The sequence below is a fragment of the Nycticebus coucang genome, chromosome 19, assembly GCF_027406575.1.
Source record: "Nycticebus coucang isolate mNycCou1 chromosome 19, mNycCou1.pri, whole genome shotgun sequence".
In the NCBI taxonomy this organism is placed as follows: Eukaryota; Metazoa; Chordata; class Mammalia; order Primates; family Lorisidae; genus Nycticebus; species Nycticebus coucang.
In genome coordinates, this window is record NC_069798.1 from 942,303 (window position 1) to 954,435 (window position 12,133).

A 12,133-nucleotide genomic window follows, 5' to 3' on the forward strand; every position below is an offset into this window, starting at 1 on the left:
ACCGCTGCTGCCGACCCTCTCCTCCTTCCTTCGGACCCCCGCAGCCGCTCCCCCGGCCCGGGCTCCGGAGCACGCCCGCCCCCCTCAGGTCTCCGGCTGCGCTGCAGCCTCCCGCGCCGGCCCCGACCCCGACCCGCAGCTCGGCGTCCCCACTCTCCGGGGGAAGACACACCCACGTCGCGACCGCACTGATTCAGGGTCGAGAAATGTGCGTGGCATTTTTTTTTTTTTTTTTGTAGAGACAGGGTCTCACTTTATGGCCCTTGGTAGAGTGCCGTGGCCTCACACAGCTCACAGCAACCTCCAACTCCTGGGCTTAAGCGATTCTCTTGCCTCAGCCTCCCGAGTAGCTGGGACTACAGGCGCCCGCCATAACGCCCGGCTATTTTTGGGTTGCAGTTTGGCCGGGGCCGGGTTTGAACCCGCCACCCTCGGTATATGGGGCCGGCGCCTTACCGACTGAGCCACAGGCGCCGCCAATGCGTGGCATTTTTTAACTCTCTCGTTTTTCTTTTTTTTTTTTTAAGACAGAGCCTCAAGCTGTCACCTTGGGTAGAGTGCTGTGGCATCCAGCTCTCAGCAACCTCAAACTCTTGGGCTCAAGCGATTCTCTAGCCTCAGCCTCCCGAGTAGCTGGGACTACATCGGCTATTTTTTGGCTGTAGTTGTCATTGTTGTTTGGCAGTCCCGGGCTGAATTCGAACCCACCAGCTCTGGCGTATGTGGCTGGCGCCTTAGCCGCTTGAGCTACAGGCGCCCAGCCCTCTCTTGTTTTTCTGACCGTTCACCCTTCAACCAGCGCTCACTACTTCCACCACCGTGGGGCTGAGCACAGCCCCGGGCACTGGGTCTGCTGGCCGCACCAGCAAGCCAAGGAAGCGCAGGCGCCCGACCCGCGGGGCAGGATGCGACTGGCCTGGCAGCCGCGGGGGCGGCGCATGACGGGTGGGGCGTGGCGTGGGCGGGGCGGTGCCGGGCGTCCGCAGCGCGCGTTGTGCGCGCCTGAGCGGAAGAGTCCCGGTAGGTGCGGGCTGCGTGCCGCCACCGCCCTCTTCGGAGGCGCGGGCCCGGCGGAAGCCATGTTTGTAGCACGCAGCATCGCGGCGGACCATAAAGATCTCATCCATGATGTCTCTTTCGACTTCCACGGGAGGCGAATGGCGACATGCTCCAGCGATCAGAGCGTTAAGGTGTGCTCGGCCCTGCGGGCAGGGGCCGAGCCTAGGAGGAAGGAGAGTGGGTGGGCGGCGCGGGGAAGGGGGACTTGTCCTGATTTTAGTGCATGCCGCCGGCACAAGACCTGGAGCCCGGGGGGTGGCAGGCTAGCCCCGCTGGCCACCCACGGACGCGGCTAGAGCGCTCCCCGCCGGCGTATTGTGGGGTCACGGCGCCCGCTTGGAGCCGCGCTCCAGGGCGCCTGCGTGTGGTGGCCGCGTCCTGTCCAGGCGGGCGCGCTCCTGGCCTGGACGCTGGGCGCACGCGGCGGGCTGTGTCTCCGAGTCGAGTGGCGCCTGCGCGCGGGGTCTGGGACCTTACGAGCCTAGCACCGCGCTACTGGCGGCGGGCGTGTAGCAAGTTGGTTGCTTCTGTGCTGCTTTTTCAGCTGGGGAGTTTTATTAGGTTGAGATGAGCTTATTTTTTTTGCAAAGAAAGAAAAATACAGACCATTTAAGTCTAGTGGTTACTTGCTCTCTGGGAATTGTAGTGTTTTTGTCCTCAAAGTTCTGTGAACGTCTGTAGACTGTTGTGACAAGAAGAATTGCTAATACGGGATTTAGGAGACTCACAGATCTGTTACTGGGTAAACGATAATAGAATTGAAGACGAAAGCTGGAGTGTGGATTTTTTGAATTCTCGACAACTTTTCAGGATATGGAAATCTAAAGGATACTTTTAAGTGTTTCACGTTCAAGTTTGAGACCGTGATTTCTCAAAGATAAAGGTTTTATGACATTAAGTTATCCGTTGAATAACCACAGCATTAACGATTCCTAAAAGGCTTAATATCAGTTTTAAAAAAATATTTTGTGGTTAAAATTGTTTTGCAATGTTCACTTCGGTGGCCTGAAGCACAGCGTTCACGCCGTCACTACTATCCATCTCCTAAGCCTAAACTCTGCCACCAGCTCCTTACATCCCCACCCCAGCCCGGGTGAACCGCTGCTCTACTTTCTATGAATTTGCATACTTTAGGTATTTCGTGTAAATGGAATCATAGAATATTTGTCCCTTTGTGTTTGGTTTATTTCATTTAGTAAACTCTTAAGATCACTCATTGTAGCATGTATCAGAATGTCACTTTTTTAAGGCTGGATAATGTATGTAGTTACCATATTTTGCTTATCCTTTTATCCATTTATAATAAGATAGTAATATAATGATGCTGCTCTAGACATCAGTGTACAAATATTTGTTCAAATCTTTGCTTTTGTATTTTTGGGAAACGTTTCTCAGGTATAATTGTTTTAAATTGGCTGGTATGAATGGTCTAGACGTGTTGATGGAATATATATCAAATGATATAGCTTGAGATCAGTTTTACTGATTTGTAAAGAGGCTGGAAGAGAAGGTTTTTCCCCCCCCCCAGAAAAGAGTTTTTAGCCGAAAATAATAATAAATTATGGTTGTTTATATTTTATTAGTATTTAATCTGTTTGTTGTTGTGTGGCCTTATGTCTATTTTTTTTTTTTTTTTTTTTTTTTTGAGACAGAGTCTCACTTTGTCATCTTAATGGAGTGCCATGGCATCATAGTGCACAGCAACCTCAAACTCTTGGGCTCAAGTGATTCTCTTGCTTCAGCCTCCCAAGTAGCCGGGACTATTGGCACCCACCACAATGCCCAGCTATTTTTAGGGATGGGGATGGGGGAGTCTCCCCCTTGTTCAGGCTGGTCTAAAATTCCTGACATAGGCTATCTACCCGCCTCAGCCTTCCAGAGTGCTAGGACTACAGAGCCACCACATCCGGCCAGAATGAAGTGTTTAGTTCCTAAGCACAGAAGACTGTGGTGTGCCTTAGGGATAAAATATTTGTGTTACAGAAATTACCCTCAGGCATGTCTTACAGTGCTGTTGGCTTGAGTTCAATGTAATTGAATAAATAATATATGTTAAATAGGTTATCTTTTAACAGAATCATACATAAAACAAGGTCATACTGGTTGACGAAACTGTTAGGCCAGAGGCTGACAGGAATCTAACCTTGTATTTTTCCTAGGAGCAGTGTTTCAATAGTTAAGGTAACTTCATAGAATATAACTTGAATAATGAGACTTCGCTATAACTGTTTCTATAAGTTGTCTCTACTACCTGTTAGAATGCCACTTCTGGATCCTTCAGTGGTAGGCCCAGTAGCTGACACATTTAAGGTTCTCAAATATTTTATTGAAAGAATCAGTGTTTACTTGGTGGTTGTATTCTTTTGCCAATATTATGTTCACTTTTTGCTTATAATGTTCACTTTTTGCCTATAATGTTCACTTTTTGCCTATACACTGATTCGGTCTTACAGTTTTTTTGTATTAATTTGTAGGAATTCTTTGTATAAAATATCTTTTATTTTCTTCCAGGTGTGGGATAAAAGTGAAAGCGGGGATTGGCATTGTACTGCTAGTTGGAAGGTTAGTATTACACAGTGATTAAAAAATAGAAATATTAGCTCTGCGCTTGTAGCTCAAGTGGCTAAGGCGCCAGGCACATAGACCAGAGCTGGCGGGTTTGAATCCAGCCCGGGCCTGCCAAACAACAATGACAACTACAGCCAAAAAATAGCCGGGCGTTGTGGTGGGCACCTGTAGTCCCAGCTACTTGGGAGATTGATGCAAGAGAATTGCTTAAGCCCAGGAGTTGGAGGTTGCTGTGAGCTGTGATGCCACGGCACTATAGCCAGGTGTTGTGGTGGTCACCTGTAGTCCCAGCTACTTGGAAGGTTGAGGGAAGAGAATCGCTTAAGCCCAGGAGTTAGAGGTTTCTGCGAGCTGTGATGCCATAGCACTCTGCCCAGGGCGACAGCTTGAGGCTCTGTCTCAAAAAAAGAAAGAAAGAAAGAAAGAAATATTTACTATTGATTTGATAGTATCAATGATTGCTGTTCGGCTTTGAGGAAATTATAAAATTTATATGGTAGTTCTTTTCTTGGAGGATATTTTACATTTTTTATTACTATTAAAGTAATGGAAATACATTTCAGAGATTTTGAGAGTAAGAAAATCTGTAATTTGGCTCAGCGCCCATAGCACAGTCGTTACGGTGCTAGCCACATACACTGAGGCTGGCAGATTCGAACCTGGCCCAGGCCAGGTCACCAACAATGACAATTGCAACAAAAAATTGCCAGACAATATGGCAGGTGCCTGTAGTCCCAGCTACTTGGGAGGCTGAGGTAAGAGAATCACTTAAGCCAAGAGTTAGAGGTTGCTGTGAGCTGTGACGCCACAGCACTCTACCAAGGGCAACAAAGTGAGGTTCTGTCTCAAAAAAAAAAAAAAGAAAATCTGTAATTCTATAACATTCTAGCATAACTACCTTAACATTTGTGCATATTTCTTTTTCCTTTATTTATTTATTTATTTTTACGACAGTCTTGCTCTGTCTCTGCTGCTAGAGTGCAGTGGCATCATCATAACTCATTCTAAACTCAAACTCCTGCCTTAGCCTCCCCAGTAGCTGGGACTACAGGCTCCCACCACAATGCCCGGCTCCTTTTTGGTTGAAGTTGTCATTGTTCTTTAGCAGGCCCAGCGGGCTTCAAACCCACCAGCCTCAGTGTATGTGGCTGGCGCCCTTACTCACCAAGCTACAGGTACCGAACTAGTTTCCAAAGTGTCTGTGTCATGTAGCCATTTTAGTGGTCGTGAAGTGACCACAAAATTAATTGGAATTTGATTTGTGTTTCCTTAATAATTAATGTTGATAATTCTTTTATGTGCTTATTTGCTATTTTTGGTGAAGATCTATCCAAATTTTTTGCCTTTTTTTTTTTTTTTGAGAATCTCACTGTGTCGGCCTTGGTGGAGTGCTGTGGTGTCACAGCTCACAGCAACCTCCAACTCATGGGCTTAAATGATTCTCTTGCCTCAGCCTCCTAAGTAGCTGGGACTACAGGCGCCCACCACAATGCCTGGCTATTTTTTGTTGCAGCTGTCAGTATTGTCTAGCTAGCCCGGGGCCAGGTTAAAACCTGCCACCCTCGGGCGCTGAGCTTAAGATACAATTTTGTTTTTTGATACAAAGCCTCAAGGTGTCACCCTGGGTAGAGTGCTGTGGCATCACAGCTCACAGCAACCTCCAACTCCTGGCTCAAGCTATTCTCCTGCCTCCACCTCCCAAGTAGCTGGGACTACCGGCGCTTGCCACAACATCCGGCTTTTTTTTTGGTTGCAGCCGTCATTGCTGTTTGGCTGCCCATGCTGGATTTGAACCCGCCAGCTCAGGTGTGTGTGGCTGGTGGTGTAGCTGCTTGAGCCACAGGCGCTGACCTGATACAATTATTTTTTTTGTTTTGTTTTTTTTTGTTGTTGAGACAGGGTCCCACCCTATGCCCCTGAGCAGAGTGCAGTGGGCATGGTAGCTCACCACAACCTCAGACTTGGGCTGCGGGCACCCTGCTGCCTCAGCCTCCGGAAGCCGCTGGGATTTCAGGCGGTCACGCGGCGCCCGGCTGGGTTTTTCCGTTTTTTTCATGAGTCGGGTCTCACTGTCGCTCAGGCGAGTCTCGAACCCTGAGCTCAAGTGATTCTCCCTCCTCAGCCTCCCACAGTGCTGGGATTACAGGCATGAGCCACTGCGCCCGGCTGATACAATTATTTTTAAAATAAACAGTTAAGAGGCATTTATTTCACTTACAGTGGTTATGGCGCTAGCCACATATACCAAGGTTGGTGGGTTCGAACCCGACCTGGGCCAGCTAAAACAATGACAACTGCAACAAAAAATAGCTGGCATTGTGGCAGGCGCCTGTTGTACCACCTACTTGGGAGGCTAAAGCCAGAGAATGGCTTAAGCACAGGGGTTTGAGGTTGCTGTGAGCTGTGATGCCAGGGCACTCTACCAAGGGCGACATAGTGAGACTCTGTTTCAGAAAAAGAAAAAAATTTTGAAAACTTGTCATTAAATGTTACATTGATCATCTTTCTTTTTGTTAAAACTATCTGTACTAGTTTTCTCAAGTAAAATCTGTATGTGTCAAATATGTATGTATTCAGGTTTTCTTTTTTTTTTTTGGAGACAGTCTCACTCTGTTACCCAGGTTAGAGTGCCATGGCCTCAACCTAGCTCATAGCAGCCTCCTGGGCTTAAATGACCCTCCTGCCTTAGTCTTGGAGATAACTTGGAGTATAAGTACCTGCCACTATGCCCAGCTAATTTTTCTATTTTTAGTAGAGATGGGGTCTCAGGCTGGTCTGGAATGTTCAAGCGATCCTTCCACTGTGGCCTCCTACAATGAATGCTAAGGTTACAGGGGTGAGCCATCATCCCTTGCCTCAGTTTTTTTTTTTTTTTTTTTTTTTTTTGTGGTTTTTGGCCGGGGCTGGGTTTGAACCCGCCACCTCTGGCATATGGGACCGGCGCCCTACTCACTGAGCCACAAGCACCGCCCTGCCTCAGTTTTTTTTTAAAGGAAAAGAAAAGCCCCAGGATATTGAATATGTGTTGTACATGTGTTTATTTGGTTTCCACTTTTTGCCTTCACAAAATTAAGGAGGCTTAAAATTTAATAACAATAACAATGTTTAAGATAAGGACTAGAAACAAAAACCTCGTAAAGAATGAATGAAGATAAATACAGTTGGAAAAGAAATCAGATGATGGCTGCAATGAAATTGAGCAATAATGATAATAATGCAAAAAAGTAACATTCACATGTCAGATAAAAGTATGTCTATTGTAGAATGCTTTGACTCTGAGGTTCAGTATGGAGTCATCAGTTAACTTCTTTTTTTTCCAAAGTCTCAAAAAATAGATAATATTTTATTTTTATAAATAGAAGATAATTTCAAAAAACAGATCATGCCAAATCTTATAGACAATAGAAAAAGAAGAAATGCTTCAAAATCATTCTACTTCATCTGCATATACCTGATACTAAAATTGGAAAAAATATATTATTATAGAGGGGAATTACAAACATATTTCACTTGTAAATAAGGATGCAATATCCTAAACAACATAGAGCAGACAGAAGGAGGGACAGGTGAGGGAAAGAAAAAAAAGAAAAGAAAACAATGACTAATTCTCACATAAATTGGATTGAATTTTGACCAAAGTACATTATTTATCTTTTTTTTTTTTTTTTTTTTGTAGAGACAGAGTCTTACTTTATTGCCCTCAGTAGAGTGCTGTGGCATCACACAGCTCACAGCAACCTCCAACTCCTGGGCTTAGGCAATTCTCTTGCCTCAGCCCCCTGAGTAGCTGGAACTACAGGTGCCCCGCACAATGCCTGGCTATTTTTTTGTTGCAGTTTGGCTGGGGTCAGGTTTGAACCTACCACTCTCGGTATATGGGGCTGGCACCCTACTCACTGAGCCACAGGCGCCCCCCTGAACAATAATTTTTAATTCCACTTGTTAATATGCTGTTGTTTATTCTTTTTGTCCTGCAGACACATAGTGGATCTGTATGGCGTGTGACATGGGCCCATCCTGAATTTGGACAGGTTTTGGCTTCCTGTTCTTTTGACCGAACAGCTGCTGTTTGGGAAGAAATAGTAGGAGAATCCAATGATAAACTTCGAGGCCAGAGTCACTGGGTGAGATATTTGTTAGCATTTGGGGGTTAGGGGAAGTGAGCAGTCTGAGGAATACCTCAGACACTTGGTGACATGTGTCCACTCTTCCCTGCATTTGCCAGTTTCACTTTTCTTTCATGCTTTTTTCTTATTTGTTTAATTCTGTCTTAAGCCTGAAGTGGTACAAAGGAGCACCCATGGCATCAATTAATTATAACTTTCACAATGAATCCAGAATTTATCCTCTGTGTATAATTTCATTTATTAATATATTTTATATCATACCGGTGTATGATTTAGAGCACCCTCTAATATTCTTTAAAAAATATTTTTTCTGTATTGTGGTTAATTTTGTTATCTTACAAAATAGCCCCCCTTTATCTGCATCTACTGCTGCCCTGATTGGATGTTTGGATTTGGGTAAGAACATAATGTATGTGCTGCTCAAGTCCCTTTTCTGTAAATTGAGAGACTTGAACTGGAATATACATATATATATATTTATATTTGAGACAGAATCTTACTATGTCGCCCTTGGTAGAGTGCTATGGCATCACAGCTCACAGCAACTTCTAACTCTTGGGCTTAAGTGATTCTCTTGCCTCAGCCTCCCAAGTAGCTGGGACTATAGGCACCTGCCACAATGCCCGGCTATTTTTTTGTTGCAGTTGATTAGCTGGCCCAGGCCTGATTCAAACCTGCCACCTTCAGTGTATGTGGCTGGCGCTGTAACCACTGTACAGCAGGCACTGAGCCACAACTGGATGATCTATGAGACCTTTCCACTGTTTTCATTTTAAGATTTTGTCGGCTCGGCGCCTGTAGCTCAAGTGGCTAGGGTGCCAGCCACATACACCGGAGCTGGCAGGTTCGAATCCAGCCTGGACCTGCCAAACAACAATGACAACTACAACCAAAAAATAGCTGGGCGTTGTGGCAGATGCCTGTAATCCCAGCTACTTGGGAAGCTGAGGCAAGAAATCGCTTAAGCCCAAGAGTTGGAGGTTGCTGTGAGCTGTGACGCCATGACACTCTGCCCAGGGTGACAGCTTGAGACTGTCTCAAAAAAAAAAATAAAAAATAAAAAAAAGATTTTGTCATCTGCAGCCTTTTGCCTCCCGTATGATTATTATTATTGTTATTTTTTAATTATTATTATTTTTTTTAGAGACAGAGTCTCACTTTGTCACCCTTGGTAGAGTGCCGTAGCATCACAGGTCACAGCAACCTCCAACTCCTAGGCTTAGGCAATTCTCTTGCCTCAGCCTCCTGAGTAGCTGGGACTACAGGTGCCCGCCACAACGCCCGGCTATTTTTGTTGCAGTTTGGCTGGGGCTGGGTTCGAACCCGCCACCCTCGGTATATGGGGTGGTGCCCTACTCACTGAGCCACAGGCGCCACCCAGATACTGTTTTTGCATTGTTTTTTTGTGGGGAAAAAAAAAAAAAAAATATATATATATATATATAAGATATTCACCCTTTTAATTATTTGTAAATGGTACAGGTTAGTGGAATTAATTATGTTCATATGCTATATACCCATCACTATTTATCTATGACCTAAATTATTCCCCAAATAAACTCTGTACCATTAAATAATGGCCCCCTGCTTCCCCTTCCCTCTATCCGCTTGTTTTTATTTTATATTTTTTGTTGTTGCAGTTTGGCTGCGCCCAGGTTTGAACACGCCACCGTCGGTATGTGGGGCTGGTGCCATACCCACTAAGCCACAGGCGTCGCCCAATTCGCTTGTTAATCCTTCTTTCATTTTCTGTGCTTTAAGTATACTCATTCATTATTTGTCCTTTTGTGTGGCTGGTTTATTTCACTAAGCAAAATGTTTTTTATTTTTTATTTTTTTTTTGTAGAGACAGTTTCACTTTATCGCCCTTGGTAGAGTGCCGTGGCCTCACACAGCTCACAGCAACCTCTAACTCCTGGGCTTAAGCGATTCTCTTACCTCAGCCTCCCAAGTAGCTGGGACTACAGGCGCCCGCCACAATGTCCAGCTATTTTTTTGGTTGCAGTTTGGCCAGGGCCGGGTTTGAACCCGCCACCCTTGGTATATGGGGCCGGCGCCCTGCTCACTGAGCCACAGGTGCCACCCAAGCAAAATGTTTTTAAGATCTGTTCATGTTATAGCATACATCACGTTTATTTCTTTTTGTGACAATGCTATTCCGTCATGTGTGCATATATTGCATTGTGTTTATCCTTTCCAAGGTGGACACCGGGGTGTTCTCTTGGCTGTGGTTAATAATGAGCATTAATGTACAGATGTGATCGAGACCCTGCTTTCAGTTCTTTTTTTTTTTTTTTTTATAGAGACAGAGTCTCACTTTATGGCCCTCGGTAGAGTGCTGTGGCCTCACACAGCTCACAGCAACCTCCAACTCCTGGGCTTAAGCAATTCTCTTGCCTCAGCCTCCCGAACAGCGGGGACTACAGGCGCCCACCACAACGCCCAGCTATTTTTTGGTTACAGTTTGGCCGGGGCTGGGTTTGAACCCGCCACCCTCGGTATATGGGGCTGGCGCCTTACTGCCACCCAGTTCTTTTTGACATATACACTAAGGAGGTGTCTAAGTGCTGACTCATGATAGTTGTGTGTGTAACTTTCTGAGGAACTGCCGGACTGTTTCCACAGTGGCTGTACCATTTCATTTTACATTTCTACTAGCAATACTTGAAGGTTCCAATTTTCTCACATCTTCGTTAGCACTTGTTATTTTCTGTTTTTTATTATAGCCATCTTAGTGAGTGTGAAGTGGTTATCTCACTGTTCTGCTTTGCATTTCTCTAGAGATTATTGATACTGAGCATCTTTTTATGTGCTTATTGGCCAATTAGTGTCTTCTTCGGGGAAATAGCCATTCAAGTCCTTTGCCCATATTTTGATTGGGTTGTTCTTTTTGTTATTGTCAAGTTGTAGGAGTTTTTTTTTTTTTGGAGACAGAGTCTTACTATGTCATTAAGTGATTCTCTTGCTTCAGCTTCCCCAGTAGCTTTGGGACTACAGGAGCCCACCATAGCGCCCGGTTATTTTTGGTTGCAATTGTCATTGTTGTTTAGCTGGCTTGGGCCTTAGGGATTTGAACCCTCCACCCTTGGTGCATGCGGCTGGCGCTGTAACTATTGTGCTGTGGGTGCCGAGCCTGTAGAAGTTCTTTTTAATTGTGAATATTAATCCCATACCAGATTATAGGTTTAATATCCCTTATCTGAAATGTTGGCACCAGAAGTGTTTTGGATTTTAGATTTTTTTTTTTTTGATTTTGGAATATTTGCATTGTGTACTTACGGTTGAGCATCCCAAATTCAAAAGTTCAAAATTCAGAATGCTGCAATGAGCAATTACCTTTGAATGCCACTTTTTGGTCTCAAAAGGTTTCGGATTTTGGAGTATTTCAGATTTCAGCCTTTTGTATTTGGGATGCTTAACCTGTATATGATGTGCAAGTATTTACTTCTATTCTGTGGTTTACTTTTCTATTTTTAGTGATCTTATTATTCTGGGGGTCTTAGTCTGTCTCCTGCACTAGAGTGCACTGGCATCATCATAGCATCACAGCAATCTCAAACTCCTGGGCTCCTTTGATCCTCCTGAGCTCAATTGATCCTCTTATCTCAGCCTCCCGAGTAGCTGGACTACAGGCGTCCACCATCATATTTTCTATTTTTCTATAGAGACAGGGTTTCACTCTTGCTCAGGCTGGTCTTGAACTCCTGAGCTCAGGTGATCATCCCACCTTGGCCTTCCAGAGTGCAGGGATTACTGGTGTGAGCCACTGTGCTTGGCCCTGTTTTTCCTTTTGTTTCCCTTGCTTTGGTGTCATATCTGAGTAATCATTGCCAAATCCACTGTCGTGAAGATGTTTCCCAGTGTTTTTCTTGTAAGAGTTTTATAGTTGTAGGTCTTTGATCCATTTTCAACTAGTTTTTGTATGTGGTATAAGGTAAATTCATGCTTTGCATGTAGATATCCAGTTTTTCCAGCACTGTTTATTGAAAAGACTGACCTTCCCCCATTGAATGGTCTTGACACCCTTGCTGAAAGTCAGGGAGTGGACCATATATAGAAGATTTATTTCTGGGCGCTATTCTATTCCACTGGACTAGGCATCTCTGATGCAGATACCACACTGTTTTATTTTTTTTTATTTTTTATTTTTTTGAGACAGAGTCTCACTTTGTTGCCCTGGGTAGAGTAATGTGGCGTCATAGCTCACAGCAACCTGAAACTCTTGGGCTGAAGCAATTCTCTTGCCTCAGCCTCCAAAGTAGCTGGGACTACAAGGGCCTGCCATAACATCTGGCTATTTATTTGTTATAGTTGTCATTGTTGTTTGGCAGGCTTGGGCTCGGTTCAAATCCGCCAGCTCCCGTGTATGTGGCTGGTGC

At 44.9% G+C, this 12,133-nt stretch overlaps 1 protein-coding gene across 2 annotated transcripts in view; it reads left to right on the forward strand.

Moving 5' to 3' along the window:
• The first annotated feature begins 969 nt into the window (after nt 1-969).
• The window catches only part of SEH1L (SEH1 like nucleoporin), a 29,170-nt gene continuing 18,006 nt past the window's right edge, over nt 970-12,133 (forward strand). Inside the window, exons 1-3 of one of the 2 annotated variants that reach the window (XM_053571890.1) lie at nt 970-1,190; nt 3,571-3,621; nt 7,605-7,751. In XM_053571890.1, the coding sequence (XP_053427865.1) occupies nt 1,080-1,190; nt 3,571-3,621; nt 7,605-7,751 (309 nt within the window). In that variant the 5' untranslated portion in view covers nt 970-1,079. The remainder of the gene's footprint in view (nt 1,191-3,570; nt 3,622-7,604; nt 7,752-12,133) is intronic. The other variant, XM_053571891.1, reaches the window with a different exon arrangement.